Here is an 18533-nt window from a genome sequence, read left to right as displayed (position 1 = left end):
TACACCTGATGCTTTTCTAAAGAAAAATAGGGAAGAAGTATTTATAACTTTTGTGCAGAGCTTGGAAAATATATTATGTAATCTAATTTCGGAAACCTTCACAGTAAACCAATTATTCCTGTAATTGAAAAAGCAGAATATATTATTTTATCAGACAGATCCTGAGGCCATGTCTATAGATGGAAAATGTGTTAGCTAGCACATTTTAACTAATTTGATGCTAAATACAACTTAGTTTCTGGTGTTGACAGAAGCAGTACGTTACCTAGTAGTGGTTAGTGGTAGGAATCCCGCTTCGGGTAAAATCATATGTAACATCATGTTTCATTAAAATGTGTTAACTAATACATTTTTAAACACAATGCAGTTTCGCAGTGCAGACAAGAACTAATGGTTGTAAATGTGTAAAGATACAGTGTGGTGTACAGTTTTGTCGTTAAGGGGGCGTAATTTCTCTCACACTTATCTGTCAGATCTGTTTTAGAATGAGTGCCAGGATTACAGCCGCTGCCGCAACACAGCTACAATGATGTAACTCTGCTGCTGTCGTACCATAGAGTAGACTCTTTTGACATTGATGGAAGAGGACTTTCCATCAGTGTAGGTAATCTGCTCCTCTGAGAAGCAATAGCTAGCTTGACAGAAGAATCCTTCAGTTGACCTACCTGCGTCTACCCTGGGGTTAGGTTGACCTAAGCATGGTGCTCAGGGCATGGAATTTTTTACAGCCCTGTGCGATGTAGCTAGGCTGACATACGTTTTAGGTGTAGACTAGGCCTTAGAGTGTAAAATCCTTGAGGTAGGGTACATATCTTGTTCAATTTTATAAAGAGCTATGAACATTTTGAAGTGTTCTGTGCATGATTAGTAAAGGTATCTGTCTGATAAGGATTGCTGCAAACATGTAATAATGAAATTTTTAGTAAATTAGACCCATGCTAATCCATACACCTCAGGTACAAACAAATTTGGAAGCGTCTCATTCTCACTTCTCAGCAAAGATTTAGAAAGAGTGCTGTAGTAAAGTCTTATGAAGTATGAAAATTAAATCTTAAAAATAATTAAAATTGTAATTATGATTTAAAAATTAAACCGCACTTGTCAAATATGTGATGGAAGTAAATTTACTGATGCACTATTCTTGCTTGTTTGGCCACTCCGTTCACAATTTCAGAATCAGAGGGGTAGCCGTGTTAGTCTGTATCCACAAAAACAAGGAGTCCGGTGGCACCTTAAAGACTAACAGATTTATTTGGGCATAAGCTTTCATGGAGGTTCACTTCTGAAGTGGTTTTTTACCCACAAAAGCCAGTGCCCAGATAAATCTGTTAGTTTTTAAGGTGCCACTGGACTCCTCGTCGTATTTCAGAATGGCTCTGTTATTAGTACAATATTGAAGTTTTTCTAAGTTCAGAATGCTTGAAACTCATCTGTATTGATGCATATATTACAAAGAAATACTTGTATTCAATAAATTACTATAACTATTGCATAGCATGACTTGCAGGAAGTGAAAGAAATTTCGTAGCTGCATACAAAATGTATATTATTATTATATAATATTATTATTATTTATTATTATTATTTCCATTATCAGCTTCTCATTACTTAGCATAACAGACTGTGCTAGAAGTGGTTAGAAATTTCTGTGGGCATTTGTTATAGTTTATTTGAAAAAAGGAAAACAGAATGCACTTGAGCTGAAAGTACTTTCTTAATAATCCTCCTGAAGGTCTAAGTAGAAGGCTTCCATAATATTTACATAATTGATTTTATTCTATATACTGTTATTAGACAGAAAATATCATATTGCCTCTGTGTAAATCCATGGTACGTCCACATCTTGAATCCTGAGTGCAGATGTGGTCACCCCATCTCAAAAAAGATATATTGGAATTGGAAAAAAGTTCAGAAAAGGGCAACAAAAATGATTAGCGGTATGGAACGGCTTCCGTATGAAACACTGGAATGCGTTACCTAGGGAGGTGATGGAATCTCCTTCCTTAGAAGTTTTTAAGGTCAGGCTTGACAAAGCCCTGGCTGGGATGATTTAGTTGGGGATTGGCCCTGCTTTGAGCAGGGGCTTGGACTAGATGACATCCTGAGGTCCCTTCCAACCCCGATATTCTATGATTCTATGATTATTAATCTAAATGTATGAATTTACTGTAACTAAGTGTAATATACTGAAGTTGTAAATTGTTTGAGATAAAATTGTAGCTCTTAGTGTATTCAAAAATACATTTAGATGGCAAACCTGCTAAATTATCTGAAGAAAGGCAAACATTATGTCTTATGTGTATATGTCAAAATGTTTGGGGAAAATGAGGTGGATATCCCACTTACAGTTTTGGTTTGCTAAATAGCATCTTAGGAATCTTAAAGATTATCTGGTTCACAAATACCAGTCAGGGCTGGAAGAATGTAGACAATGTTCATTCCCAGATTACCTGTGAATCCCAGTGATGTAATATACTTTAAAAGGTGTAGTATAGATGTTAATAAAATATCTTAGTGCTTCAACTGTTAAGTACACAAGAGCATAAGAGTGGCCATGCTGGGTCAGACCGCAAGTCCATCTAGCCCAGTATCCTGTCTTCTGACAGTGGCCAGTACCAAGGGGCCCCAGAGGGAATGAACAGAACAGGTAATTATCAAGCAATCCATTCCCTGTTGCCTATTCCTCGCTTCTGGCAAACAGAGGCTAGGGACACCATCCCTGCCCATCCTGGCTAATAACCATTGATGGACCTATCCTCCATGAACTTATCTAGTTCTTTTTTGAACCCTGTTAATCTTGGCCTTCACAACATCCTCTGGCAAGGAGTTCCACAAGTTAACTATGCGTTGTGTGAAAAAATACTTCCTTTTGTTTGTTTTAAACATGCTGCCTATTAATTTCATTTGGTGATGCCTAGTTCTTGTGTTATGAGGAATAAATAACACTTCCTTATTTACTTTCTCCACACAAACTAGGGACCAAATGGCTAGGCCCAAATGGCTAGGCAGCAGTTCTGTGGAAAAGGACCTAGGGGTTACAGTGGACAAGAAGCTGGATATGAGTCAGCAGTGTGCCCTTGTTGCCAAGAAGGCCAGTGGCATTTTGGGATGTATAAGTAGGGGCATAGCGAGCAGATCGAGGGACGTGATCGTCCTCCTTTATTCGACATTGGTGAGGCTTCATCTGGAGTACTGTGTCCAGTTTTGGGCCCCACACTACAAGAAGGATGTGGATAAACTGGAGAGAGTCCAGCGAAGGGCAACAAAAATTATTAGGGGTCTGGAACACATGACTTCTGAGGAGAGGCTGAGGGAACGGGGATTGTTTAGTCTGCAGAAGAGAAGAATGAGGGGGGATTTGATAGCTGCTTTCAACTACCTGAGAGGTGGTTCCAGAGAGGATGGTTCTAGACTATTCTCAGTGGTAGATGAGGACAGGACAAGGAGTAATGGTCTCAAGTTGCAGTGGGGGAGGTTTAGGTTGGATATTAGGAAAAACTTTTTCATTAGGAGGGTGGTGAAACACTGGAATGCGTTACCTAGGGAGGTGGTGGAATCTCCTTCCTTAGAAGTTTTTAAGGTCAGGCTTGACAAAGCCTTGGCTGAGATGATTTAATTGGGGATTGGTCCTGCTTTGAGCAGGGGGTTGGACTAGATGACCTCCTGAGGTCCCTTCCAACCCTGATATTCTATGATTCTATGATTCTAAGTCATGATTTTATAGACCTCTATCATATCCCCACTTAGTCGTTGTCTTTTCCAAGCTAAAAAGTCCCAGTCTTATTAATCTCTCCGCATAAAGAAGCCGTTCCATACCCCTAATCATTTTTGTTGCCCTTTTCTGAACTTCTTTCCAATTCCAATATATCTTTTTTGAGATGGGGTGACCACATCTGCACTCAGGATTCAAGATGTGGACGTACCATGGATTTACACAGAAGCAATATGATATTTTCTGTCTTATTATCTATCCCTGTCTTAATGATTCCCAACATTCTGTTTGCTTTTTTGACTGCCACTGCACATTAAGTGGACTTTTTCAGAGAACTATCCACAATGATTCCAATGACTCCAACTATCCACAATGACTTTCTTGAGTGGTAACAGCTAATTTAGACCCCATCATTTCATACGTATTGTTGGGATTATGTTTTCCAATGGGCATCCCTTTGCATTTATCAACATTGAATTTCCTTTCCCATTTTGTTGCCCAGTCACCCAGTTTTGAGAGATCCTTTTGTAGCTCTTCACAATCTGCCTGGGACTTAACTATCTTGAGTAGTTTTTAAGTAATTAAAGAAGACCAGTAAAATAAGATTGTCAGAGGGGTTGTATTTCTCTCTCCCATGAAAGCAGTCATGAAAGGGGTGTATAAAACTGCACATTTGATGCTTCATATTTTATATTTTTTTAGTAATTGTCTTTGACAGGCCTTTTCCCAGGGGATTTTTTTTAAAAAAAAAAGAGTACATTTCAGTTATGTCCAGCTCTGAGAAGATACAAGTGTATAAAGTCTGCATTGTATAAAGTCAGTCAGCATGACTAGATATGTGAACAACTCCTTAATGCTGCCTCTTGCAATGGATTCATCATTGGGGGTCTGATGGTGCAAGCTGCAGACAAACCTTAACTCTCATTTGAAGGAGACACTCAGCACCTCACAGGATCAGGCCCACTATACAAATTACTACATGTTGGTTTGGTTTTGAGACCATCTTTTATATGTAATGTACTTAATTTTTGCATATCTACAAGCGTCTAATATGTACGATATATGCTTCCAAATTGCTGTTTTCTGGTTTGCTAATGTTAATGGTAAGCAACTAATCACAACTAAATAACAAATTTTAAATAAGACTTTCTGCTGCAGGCTGTAGGTCACATCCTGCTCCCACTGAAGTCAATGACAAAAACCCATTGACCTAAGGAGGAGTTCACCCACAGGACTACAGTTGTAGACTTTTTTGGCTGTTTAATTACATATAAATTCGGGGGGGGGTCAGTCCTTTAAATATGCACGAGCTGTCCCATTGCATTGTCTGGGACTGTTTACAGGAGTGATGTTATCACAAGTGTAAATGTTTGAAAGATTGGGCCTCTGTGCGCGTAGTGAATATAAATCCTCTCTCTTGTTAATTTTGAGACTTAAAAGTACAAGATAGAATAACTCGGACAGCACTTACTCTCCAAACCCATAAAAGAGTATTTATATTATAGTTCTCTTCCTTGAATTTTTTTCAGATTTTTTTTTTTTAAATATTGAAAAATAACTGCAGGCTGTTACATCAGTTATTTACAAATAGTGCCAATGAGCCAAACCCTAACAAGTCTTTATGGTGTGTTATTGTTTTGTCTCTCAGATATTAGGAAAGACCGTAAGAAGGCAGAGTCTATCATGGGAAAAGTTCACTAGGGGATATATTATGGTGGACCCTTACATAGCCTCACACTGGGTAGTGGGAGGAGGTAAGGCCAGCCAGCTCCTGTTCTCCTGAGAGTACACTAGCTACCGCCAAGATGCTCCCCACCAGGAACAGCTTACCTGAAAGAGGGTGGAGAGTATGCAGAGCTAAGGTTTCATTCCTCTAGTGTGCAAATTAGGAGATCTAAGCATACTACACCCTTTAAATGCACTTCACCAGTACAGCCAGAGAGCTTCAGAGATTCCCCTGCAGCAGTGCAGTTCTGCATTACCACCAACTCTGGGCTGTCCAATGGGACTTGGGCTCCTAAATCACTTAGGTGCTTTTGAAAAATTTGCTTTGTATCTAAATGCTATAACCTGAACTCAGGTCTTGGTAGGAAAGTAAAACCTGAACTGGTTCATATCTTCAGTCACTTTGTTTTTAAAAGTGTTTGCATAGGAATGTCAAAGTTTACCCGTGTATGTGTGTGTGCTGTTTCATATTTGGGGATATTAAATTTAAAAAACAAACTCACTCCCTAAGATGTTATATGCATCTTTAAGATTGACTTAGAATGCATGGAAAAGATACTACATCCCAGATGTAGAAAAACTGAGATTAACTTCCACAGTAGTATGTCTTATTTAAGATGAGACTGAGGTATAGTTATACCGAGAGCTGAAGTCTTTGAACTTGATTGGGTTCATGTGATCTTCCTTGGGAAGAGATCTGTGTGCAGATTCCCTGCTTCCTTATGGAGTACAGGCTCAGCTACTTCTACAGCAGCATTCCCCACCACTACCTCTTTTCCCACAGAGCACGTGGAGGACTGTTTGGAGGACCATAGGTCTGTACGTGGGGAAGCTGGGCAGGGGAATTTGTGTCTTCCTCCACCTGCACATCCACCAGAGTTCAGTACAAAAAGAAATACATCTCAAGGTTGTATTCATTTCCCACTACTCCCCATCCCTGCTTGTGCGCACACATGGTGAGGTGTCATGGTACAGATGCCCACTGCAGAAGCCTTGCCACTCTGGCTCCATTGGATCCCTTGGTAGGGGTGGATTGCTGGGAGCAGAGGTTCTCTGCACAGATGGACCTCTTGCTGGTCCATGGGTTATGTAGGACAGTTCCATAGTTGGATAAACCATACACACTTGATGGAACAATTTCCATCCCTTTGCCTTGTCCTTGGGCTTTACCATGGGGAAGCGCAGTTGGGCCTTTTGATTCTACCCACATCAGTATTTATGGAAAAACAAATACTGTTTGTGATTTATATTACCATAATTCTTAATGCTGTAATAACATTGTAACGTTTTAACAGCACTTGATGTTTTCTAAGATGAGTTAAAAAATGTATATGTCAGTAATTCACATTAATACCTATTTTATGTAGTCCATTGGGCTACATGAGTTACTGCAGATAATGTGAACATGTTGTGATTTACTTATCAACTGCATATTCCATAACAATGCTTTTATTTCTTTACTACTTATTTTATGTATGCTAATCTGTCAGTAGCAATTTAGTAAATGTAGGTGCTAATACAACACAGTAAGATTTTACTTGCCAGTATTACTGTCATGTATTGTATGACTTACACAACGTATTTATTTACATGTAAATCATATATTGCCCATAAATGTAAATGAGATTATCCAACAAAGTAGTTAGCATATTAACACAAGCAGATATTTTCAAGAAATGACTTTTTTACAACTTTATTTTATATTTTAATATGATGTATTTTTTTCTTAAACAGACAAAATTGAAGAAGCACAAAAAGAACTTAATGAGACAGAAGACCAGCAGAAAGGTAAGAAAGCAAAAACAATGTATGGCAAAACTGATCAAAGCCTTTTGTAGTCTGTGGAAAGTCTCCCTTTGATTTTGCTGGGCTTAGGGATAAGCCAATAGAATGCATGACTGTAGAGCAAATGCTGTGCTAACAAACACAGTCTTGCTAACAAACACTTGCTTAAATTTAACCACTTGAGTCGTCCCACTGACTTTGGCTGCTGAGGTGAATAAAGTTAGGTCTGTACTGACATTTCAGCTCATACTAGAGGTTAATTGATTATTAATAACTATCTTCTGTCTTTGATGATCAACCTGTGATTGGGTTATATGGATTATGAGAGGACACTTATCAGTTATTTTAACATACAGATGACTTCTGACAGATGAAATCTGTGTAGCAGAGATGCGTGGTGACTAGTGGTAGTGGTCATATAAGGTTGGCTGACAGCAGTAGCGTAGGAGATTGGTGCTTTGTGGCAAATGTTAAAGTCATTCTTTTCCTCCTTGATAGTATGTTTGAAGTGTTATCTGACATGTTGCAGATGGTGGACAGTTTGGTGAATCTTTGATGTTGCCTGGAACAGAGTTGCTTATTTTTTTTATAAGAGTTTTTCATAATTTTTTACAGATCATATTTTCAGACTTTACTGATAGCCCATCCTCAAAACAGAGATTACATTTGCCGACATCATAGAGGTGGTGTTGTATCCTAACTAAGTTTGCAAAGTACAGGGTCAATCAGTGGAAGAAATAAAAACTTTTAGTATGAAGAGAAGCAACCAAAGGGTCCTTTTAGGAAAAGTTGGATGCAAGCTTTTGTTGTTCTGCATCGTCAGGGCATTGACGTTTCACCTAATATTTGTAAAGGGTGAATAAAACAAAAATAAATGATTAAATGATAAAATCATCAGGCTTAAAGCTGCTGTGCTATATTTGAGTTTCCTTTGCAAATTTAGAGACACTTCCATTTCCTCAAATCAGACTCGATACTAAACTTTAACCACTTCTGGCACATTCTTACTTAGTAGATCCTAGATCCCTGTGTATCTTCAGATCAGATTATAACTGCTTATTTAAGTGATAAAACCAGATATTTTTTTTTTATTGTCAATCTTGCAGTCTAAAACCAGTACAGCTCTGGGAGAAGTAGGCTAGGCATAATCAACCAAAATGTTAACTATGTTCAGGACCATGCATGCAGCCGGCATAGTTGAAATTATGCGCCTGGTTACATCTGTGCAGCCCCATTGAAGGCAATAGGGTTGCCAAGGTATAACAGAGAGTACAATTTGAAGATGATGTGGTTACAGAGGTTCAAGTGATGACAACATTTGGCCTTCAAAATCTACTATTGGTAATGACTTGACTTTCAGCTCTTAGGCCAAGTTTATGAGACTGGCAGTTACAGAATTTAATATGGAAATAATTGAGACAATAAGTGGAGTACCATCTGTTACCATTTTTAATGAAGTCTCTTTACAGAGTAGAAATGCACTTTTTCTCTTAGAAAAATTATTTATTTTATGTTTTGTTTGTATGTTGTACTTGGTGAACCAGTTGCTAGTATGAACTAGATTCTGATGGATATCATTTGAAGAAGCAATCAAATTCTTAAGGATATTGAAAGACTGAAAAGAATATTTGTATAAAATTGAAAAAGTAATTTAAAATACGGACACTTTAATATAATGTTGATGAAACAAAGTAAAATATACACAAATTCACCTAAAGTATATGTGTTTCTTTCCTTCTTTCAGTTCTTTTGTATCTAAATTACCAAATGGTCTTTTCAGTTTAGAGATTCTTTAGATAAGTGTCTTTCCTATTTAAAATAAATAGGGTAATAAATTCCACAAACTTACAAGCCAACTACTGTTTGGTAATATTGTAATTTACATACCCTGCTTGGAGAGGAAAATGTTTTCATGAGGTTATTGGACATACTGTTTTTTCAGCTGGCGGTAATTGGCCAGTGATCAGATTTATAAATGGTGTGTGTGTGTGTGTGTAAAAAGCCACAAAACGAGTTTGTGCTAAATACACCTTTTTTCACTCAGTAAAGTAGTGAAAATAAGAAGAAAATTGTAATAGATCTTTCTTTATCAAAAACAGGGAGGAAAAATAAAGAAGCAGAATAGCAATATTTATAGACATACTTCTCTACCTATGGACCCTTACATGTTCACAGCATGTCCCCACTCTTCCTATCATCTCTCATTACCTATAGAAAGGTCAGCCCCTGTCTCTGGTTGACCCATAATACCAGCCCCTATTGCCATCTTGTTAAATTTCAAACAAGAACATTTATGTTTCCTCCTATGTGGCCTTCCCCACTTGGAGGAGCTACCCATAACATCGGCAAAACTAACTCATTATCTTCCTTCAAATCACTTCTTAAAACCTTTCTTTGCCATGAGCTGTACGACAACGGTTAGGCTGCTGTTGTGCCGAGTCCACTGCCTGTCAAGCTGACCAATATTATCTCATTGTTTCCTTGTACTCTGCCGTGGGTCTGTCTGTATCCACCTGTTACATCTTGTGCTACACTTAGATTGTAAGCTCTTGGGATCAGAGACCATATTTCTGTTCTGTTTGTACAGTGCTTAGTACAATGGGGTCCTAGTACATGACCGAGGCTCCTAGATATTAAGATAATAATTTTAATAATATTTAGAATAAAGCTACAACTGGAAAATCAAGACTTTTTAATTTACAAATATCTTGGACCTGATTACGTTTCATATACATGAGAGAAGAAACAGTTTGACCATTCTTAATTCAAATGAAAAAAAATATTAATTTATGCAATACATTGAACTCCAGTGTAACTTAGGAAAGGAAGGTTGCTGTCATAACTGAAGCACCGGACTTTGTCAGGTTCTGATAATATAGGTTCATCACAGTCATACTGTGTGTCCTGGGACAAGTCACTACTTCTCCGTCTCCATCTGTAAAATGGAAATAATAGTAATAATATCTGCCTCATAGGATACTGTGAGCCTTAATTCGTTAATGTTTGGTAAGTGTTTTCAAATCCTTAGATTAAAAGAGCTAAAGTAGTACAAAGTGTTGTTGCTAATCACTAGCAAGAAAGCACATAGTGAATACAGATACTGTCAGCATATCCAGACACCATTCCACCCTTACATACTAAGCTAACTCTGCAGTGAGTGAATTTTGAACATTGAAAAGTAGACCCTGAAAAGTCAGTGCCTAAAATTCTTAGTATTCCGTTCTTCTTTCCCTTTCCTTGTGTTCATTAAGGTATGAATTGGCTCCAGCAGCAAAATTGTGAATTAAGGTGCATTAGAAAGGTCTGCTTTAGGAATATTTGCATAGAGTGTTCAGTCAGGTCTAACATAAGTTGTCGTGAACTCAAGTAGTTCATGTACAACATACTATAGAGTCTGCCTCATTCTGGCAAAGTACCATGTAAAATGCGTGTAGTTTGATTTTGCTTTCCCAAAATAAAACATTTTAAAAAGGAAAAGAAATCCTACCATAATGGGGAAGGAGGGAGAAGAACTGATCATATTTCAGTAACCAGTAATGTGTTCAGTAAGGGCTTTAATTTGTGATGTCCTGCAATCCTCAATCTTGTCACCTCTCTTGTTCAGTTCATGTATAAAGTCACTGCGTGAAATCATGGAAAGATGCTCAGAGTGCCATTAATAGCAATATCTCCTCATCACTCATAAACTGTGCTATATGCCCACTATCCCAATGCCTGAGAAAAACAGGGACCTAGGATGACAGAGGGATGGCTCAAGATAAAATCTGGAAAGATGGAAGTGATGGTGATAGGCAAATGAAAGCATTTTGATGATCTACCATGATATGACCTCACCCTCCACAGAAGCTGTTTACCCTGAGGTTTTAGTACAGTCTCTTTGGACTCCTCACTACTTTTGGATACTCAGTAGTAGTAGCCAAAAGTGCCTTCTTTTTATCTTATACTTGCTGGAGACTATGCCCTTGCCTCTGGAAGAGGACCTACTCACTGTGATCCATGCTTTCATTACATTCATTTTGTATTTGTAGGTTAGCTTCACAACCATAAAGAATAGAAGCTTACTTATTTTAAATGAAAGCTTAAATTCTTCAAAAATTGAAGGTTTAATTCCCATCCCACATTCACCATGCAAAGCTCTCATTTGGCAGTGGGGGATTTTTTAAAGCCCGGAGTTAACCTATTTATTCTGTTTGCTTGCAACAGAGTTGCCTAGCTTTGAATTTCTAAATGCCTTTAAAGTGCAAACTAATAATCATTTGTGTAATTCTGTTGCATGTTTTCGTTGACTGGTTACATAAAGTCTTTGGTCCTGTACATAATTAAAACATATATAAGTGGATATTAAGTGATTCTGGGTACATTAGACTACAAGATTTTAAATCTATATGGGATATTTTTCTAAGATATAAAATATAGCACAAATAGGAGTTATGGGCTTGACACAGGAATTATCATGTTATGTAGGCTGTCAGACTAGATGATCATAACAGTCTCTTCTGGCATTATAATCTATGAATAGGTCTATCTTTACAGCAGCAGGTAGAGTACAGACACTGTATGCCCACCTAGCATGGGATAAATAGCAGCGTAGACAGTGCAGCAATGATTAGGGAATCAGAACCCTAGGGTATATACCCCATCAGACTCTGTGCATGCCCAAGCCACGCCTCCAATGTCTACAGTGCTGCTTTTAGCAGTGTGGTGTCCCACTGCTTGAACCTTTGCGCACTGCCTCTTCCCTGCCCAGCTGCGCACCATAGTGAGTGTGGACACCGCCTGCCTTTCACTGTGGCGTATAGCTGCACGTACCCTACATGTGGCCACAAGTGTAGACAAGGCCTATGGTTCTGAGTAACTCAAAATGGAGTGAGCAGACGTGTTAGACATCTGTTTGCTGCTGCTGAGAATAACTGTGACTTACTGGGGGGTAGAGGGGGTCTTTTCATTTTTAAAGCTCTTTATAAACTTATTCATGCTCCCATTGAAATAAAGTAAAAAACTCCCATTGACTTCAGTGGGAGTAGGATTAGGCCTTACTCCTCACTCCCTGACTCCTCTGTTGGGTAGCTAAGTAAGTCTCAATATTCTCATTTTACGGATGGGAGGTGGTCAATTTCCCTAGGACAGAGTGGGAAGAGGTATTAGAGCTCGGTGTAACCAGGTATACAAACCCCACGCCAGGCAAGAATGGGTTAAATAGCATCTTTGGGTTCAAGAAGCCCCCTCCCCCCACCCTACGGCACCTGTGAGGCATGCCGCTGTGCCAAAAGGTGACCCTGCTGGAGGGCCAAGACACAAGACAACAGGGGACAAGAAGTGGACCTGGTCAGCAGGACTACAGGGGAAAAAAATATGCAACTTTGCTCCTAGCCACAACACGGTGTACCAGCTGGTGAATTTGTTTGCCATACTGGGCTTGAAACTCAGCCGTTCCTGGCTCCCAAGTCTGCTTGGACTGCAAGGCCATGTCTGTACCTGCTGTTTCTATTTTGGAGGGAAAGCTATTTTTGTTTTATTTATTTAGTAAATATATTGTGTAAACAAATTAATTGCTGGTGCTAGACGAAACAAGTTCTGGTATTGTTTTGACAGTTAGGGAGATAAACAGATTTACAATTTTAAAATTAAAATGTCATCCTCTGAAAGTGTTATGAGAACTTTATCATATTAATGTGATGTTAGAGTAATAGTATTTTGACTTTTTGACGAGTACAGCAAAGTTTTTGAATAACAGTTCGACAAAGAGAGATTCCAGGATGCATCTATTACATTTTTTTCAAAGGTTAGCATGCCCCAGATTACAGGTTAGCATGCCCCAGATGTCCTGAATCAGACCCCACATTAAAAAAAAAAATCTTTCTGATAGTAAACAAGAAACATATCCTCCAAAACTAAGGCTATGCTGCAGTTTTAAACCTGCAGCTGGGTGTTGTGCCCCACCAACACCACACTGAGGATATTTGGTTTGTTTTGATTGCAGATACGCTTGTGTACTTTGTGCTGTGTTCCTGTTTACAGTCCTTGTTTACAGTCAATGTTTCCAGTCCTTGTGAGCTGGTAAGGTAATGAAATTGAGAAGAATCCAGAGAGAACAGACTGCATGAGAGGCACTCATGTATCTGAGATCAGAACAAACTCATTCCTTTTAGATGGGTATATATCTAAGCAGGTGGGTTGCCTGTTGCATCACACTCGAACTGGCGTAAGCAAGCGCTTTCATTGCAGAATTTTGGACTCTGGGTTCCTGTTGGTTTCCTCAGTCTTGTGTGGACTCAGACATGATTACCAAGTCTTTCTAGAGGTTTCCCTAGATCAGGTTTTTGCTCATTTAGTTAGTCCTCCACCAAAGGATAAAGGGGTGTTTTAAAATGGTTGATACAACAGAGTACTCAGATGAAAATATAAGTAATTCTCCTTTTGTGGAAAGATATTGTGACCTGACCTGGCTGAAGATTTGTTATGAGAAACTTCTAAAAAGTTGTGCGTATGAAGTAGTATTAATAATCTGCAGCTAGTGAAGAGCCACTTCCAGCAAACCAAAGATCTCGGGACTGGGAACTTTGCAGTAATGCATAAAAGGGACATTCCCTCGTGGATATCATCCTTCCCACCTTTTAACCTTCCATATTTAACTTCCTTGCTGGTTAAGGCATCACTGGCTGCTAGAGCAGTGGCTCTCAAACTTTTTACTGGTGACCCCTTTCACATAGCAAGCCTCTGAGTGCGACCCCCACCCCTTATAAATTAAAAGCACTTTTAATATATTTAACACCATTATAAATGCTGGAGGCAAATCGGGGTTTGGAGTGGAGGCTGACAGCTCGCGACCCCCCACGTGAGAACCCCTGTGCTAGAGTGTAGTTGAATTAACCTCTTCTGCTTCTGTTAAGACCAAAAAGGAAGAGTTAGCGTTTAAACTTCTAAAGTTCCATCTTTTAGGGCTAAAATTGTTCCCACCATCTTCTGTCTAATGTATCTTTAAACATTATTGCCATTAAATGAGTGCTCATGTTTCCCTAATTGCCTCAGGCAATGTGGATTTAATTGAGCCCATCTTTTCAAATGGAAATATGTATTAAAGAACTGAAGAGAAGGGAACAGGGACTATTTGTTCAGAAACTTGTTCTGGCTCAACATCATTATGTATAGAGGAAGCTTAGGTAGAGTGACCAGATGTCCTGATATTCAGGGCTTTTTCTTATGTAGGTTTTCTATTTTTCCCGTCCATACTCATGGTTGGGGAATTGTCTGTAGGCAGGATTTCATTAAATCAGGTAATGGTTTGTTAACGACCCTTACATTGGCCACTCTTTCTCCTTTTCTTACAAAAAAGCTTTTGAAATCTAGTGACCCATGCAATGAGATGTTATTCCTGCATGCAATACTAAGTAGGCACATTTAGCATAAAATGCCTCATTTCATGATTTCAATTCCAAATTTGGCACACTGGAGAGGAAAGAAAAAAAAACAGTCTGTAGGAAGAATCTTTCATTGGACTAAAGATTTTGGTGTCAAGATGTTGTTTTGGAGGTTATTTTGATATTTTGGCTAAACATATGTACTGAATTGGGATATACTATAGCATGCCTGTTTAACAGTGGAGGTTAGAATTGCTCCATTGAGGCTTTGGCATTACATAAAGTGGTCACATGTTTATTGATCTTTGGTCCTTAAACTTGATGGATTTTTTGCTTGCATTACAGTCGCACAGGCACAGTCAACTCATGGAAGTGTTGAATTTTGGGGCAGCGAATTTGGTAAGCTCAAGCCTCCTTTCAACATCCCAGTCCTGATCTGCCTCAGACTGTGGGCGGCAGAAATTCTGAACTCCCACCCAGCCTCCCAGGCTATTCCCCAGGTTGTTTCCTCTTTAGGTAGGAGGTAGGGGATTTTTTGGGGTGGGGGTGCGGGAGTTGTGTGTGTTTTGTTTCCTCTCTTCATGGTGGTATATACGAACGTATAAGTAATCGGATAGAACAGAGAGGAAGAATGTGTTCCTCTCCTAGCAAAGCAGCACCAACTGGTCATGTTGGGTTTCTGTTTTCTGTGTCAAGTTTCCAAAGCATCACCTTTGGTGGTCTCTGAGTAGTAAAATCACTCTCTGCAACTGTAAAATCACTCTGCTTCAGCAACTGAACAGCTGGTTTCTGTGGATTTGGGGTATTTGTACCAAGGAAGAGGAAATGCTGCTGCAAAGTTCTGGGGTGTGAGCCTTCCTGGCTCTGCCATTTCTGCCATTTCTGCCATTTCTCAATCTCTCCTTGTTAAGCAAGGCATTCTTCTGTGGCTGGAGCTCTGCCGGACATGACTTCCTTCAGCCAAACCTAGAAGCTAACTGTCGTAAATAGAAGTCTTTTGTTACAAGGATGACCTTTCTTGGGCCTACTAATTAAATTATGTCCCCACTCCCACCCTGAACTTCTTCTGATAATTTTTCTAGGTGGTATGAGTCATGACATTAACAGACTTAACTTCAGGACAGCATCATCTTCTCATCTATATCCAGTCATTTAAGGCAGTGGCTCTCAACCTCTCCAGACTACTGTACCCCTTTCAGGGGTTTGATTTGTCTTGCGTACGCCCAAATTTCATCTGACTTTAAAATTACTTGCTTACAAAATCAGACATAATAATACAAAAGGGTCACAGCACACTTGCGGAAAAATTGCTGACTTTCTAATTTTTACCATATAATTATAAAATAAATCAGTTGGAATATAAATATTGTACTTACATTTCAGCATGTAGTATATAGAGCAGTATAAACAAGTCATTGTCATTTTAGTTTGTACTGACTTTGCTAGTTCTTTTTATGTAGTCTGTTGTAAAACTAGGCAGTTATCTAGATGAGTTGATAATAGAGGGAGGGATAGCTCAGTGGTTTGAGCATTGGCCTGCTAAACCCAGGGTTGTGAGTTCAATTCTTGAGGGGGTCATTTAGGGATCTGGGGCAAAAGTTGGGGATTGGTACTTCTTTGAGCAGGGGGTTGGACTAGATGATCTCCTGAGGTCCCTTCCAACCCTGATATTCTATGATACCCCCTGGAAGTCCTCTGCATACCCTCAAGTATATGCGTACCCCTGGTTGAGAACCACTGATTTAAGGCAAAATTCACTTTGTCTTAACCGACTTCTATTTCTGGGAAGAAATAGGTTTCAGAGTAACAGCCGTGTTAGTCTGTATTCGCAAAAAGAAAAGGAGGACTTGTGGCACCTTAGAGACTAACCAATTTATTAGAGCATAAGCTTTCGTGAGCTACAGCTCACTTCTTCAGATGTGAAGAAGATGAAGATGAAGATGAAGAAGATGAAGAAGTGAGCTGTAGCTCACGAAAGCTTATGCTCTAATAAATTGGTTAGTCTCTAAGGTGCCACAAGTCCTCCTTTTCTTTTTGGGAAGAAATAGTATCACAGAGGAACTTTCTCATGAGTCCAGGCATTATGTCTTTGGGATCTTCCCTGCCTTATGCTGTGATATTACTGGATTGCTAAGGCTGATCCTATCTCCCCTTGCTGATGAAATATCTCAAATTCATATAAACTGTGAGGAGGAGAAGCCAAGTGGAACACCTTCCTCTTTGCCTGCACATTCTAAAGCTGTCAGACATCTCACTCTCCCTGCTTGTTCATCCAAGTTGTACACATTGTTGATTCCTAGATGAAACATTTTAACTTCCAGTTGTCTTGATTGAGCACTTTTTCTGGTCTAGCTTTGTTATTTCCAATAAATTACTTTTTCCTTCTGGCTTCAGTGTATGTTTAAGTGCTACAGCTATTGTGACTGGGCAGTGACAAGGAGGTTTCAGATCATCTATATTGCTGTCCCTTAAATTATTTTCTCTCTTGTGCCGGCTAAAATGTGAGGTAAAATCGTTCAAGTCATCAGTAAAAGATAAGAAATAACTATTCTTCCTTCCCCTTGCTCCCATTTTTCTTTTAATTATTAGAATTAAGTTCTTTAAAATGCTCGCTCGTCCTCTCTCTCTCTCTCTCTCTCTCTCTCTCTCTCTCTCTCTCTCTAAAAAATACAGGATCAAACAATGTTTGAGTCTTCTTAACTACTGGTTATTAAGGTGAAAATATATCAGTCTAACAAACCACAAGCATGGACATTTCTTGATTAAATGTAAAAACCTTACTCGTTCAGAAAATACGCTTTGCAAAAGACTGGACTTAGCTGTAAGGAGTTAAGATTATGATACTAGCAACATCACACTGCCTCTAAGATATCCTGTAGAACAGAGAGAAAATTGTCAGTATCACTTTGGACCACTGTTTATTTTTGTTTCTGTGTTGTCATGGCTAAGATGCGGTGGGCAGAGTGCATGCAATTGTAATTTGATTGGTGGTGGGAGTTGGGAAAAAGAACAAGGAATAAGAGGCAGCTGTGAAAATGAAGGAAAAGGGAGAATTCACAGGCAATGTCTTCCTCTGTGTAGCCACTTTCATGGTTAAGTGAGGATCTCGTGGGCATATATTGTGGTCAAGATTTTTGAACAAGATGGAGACCTCTGTTTGGATACTGCAGGTACCCCAAAACATTTTAAACTATTTAGAAGTTCTTCAACTCTATATGTATTGTCCTGGTATATTGGGATTTCCAACTTGGCAGCAGTAACTTTAAAATATAGAATGGCTGTAGTTTATTTCTAGACACCCTATATATAGAATCATAGAGTTTAAGGCCAGAAAGGACTATTAGATCATCTAGTCTGACCTCCTTTCATTGGCCATTAAATCTCACTCTGTTAACGAGTTGATCTTCTTAGTACAGTTTGCATTAGTATGTTTTACATACAGTAACTTCACAGCCGTACTTGATTCTTGTAAATCTGATCTTGTAAATACTTTAAATTGTGCGTAACTTTAGATAAATGAGTAGTCCCATTGAAGTCAATGGAACTACTCACACAAGTGAAGTTATGCACATGCCTAAATATTTTGAGGTTCAAAGACTAAAGGCTTGTACAACTTGTATGTGTGGACTGCTTTAACTGAACTATCACAGTTCTAGCAGTACAATACACACACCAACCATGAATGCACCTATACCTTATGGAGTTGCTTATGCCTGTACAACTTATTCCCATAACGGAAAAGGAATAAGCTCTTCCAGCATGGTACCTTCGTACCCACACTAAAAGTGGTACCTGCATAACTATTTTGATTTTAAAAAGAAATTCACACCCCTAACCAATAGTAATACTGGTACAAAAACTATGTAGAAGAAGCAAGCCTTAGAGAGCTGATCCAATGGTCACTGAGGTAAATAGAAAAATTCATAGGTTTTAGTGGGTTTCTAGTCAGTGTA

At 38.9% G+C, this 18533-nt stretch overlaps 1 protein-coding gene across 19 annotated transcripts in view; it reads left to right on the top strand.

Annotated features, from left to right (window-relative positions):
• HIVEP1 (HIVEP zinc finger 1) overlaps positions 1–18533 on the top strand; it is a 185935-nt gene that overhangs the window by 104078 nt on the left and 63324 nt on the right. For 9 of the 19 annotated variants that reach the window (XM_073332044.1, XM_073332041.1, XM_073332033.1 and 6 more), the window contains 3 exons: positions 6222–6344; positions 7172–7225; positions 14926–14979. In XM_073332044.1, coding sequence (XP_073188145.1) covers positions 6222–6344; positions 7172–7225; positions 14926–14979 — 231 coding nt within the window. The remainder of the gene's footprint in view (positions 1–6221; positions 6345–7171; positions 7226–14925; positions 14980–18533) is intronic. The other 10 variants (XM_073332045.1, XM_073332042.1, XM_073332040.1 and 7 more) reach the window with 3 other exon arrangements.

Source organism: Lepidochelys kempii, chromosome 2 (genome assembly GCF_965140265.1).
Source record: "Lepidochelys kempii isolate rLepKem1 chromosome 2, rLepKem1.hap2, whole genome shotgun sequence".
Taxonomy (NCBI): Eukaryota; Metazoa; Chordata; order Testudines; family Cheloniidae; genus Lepidochelys; species Lepidochelys kempii.
The sequence above is the reverse complement of the archived record's forward strand: the minus strand, read 5'-3'. Positions and strand labels throughout refer to the sequence as shown.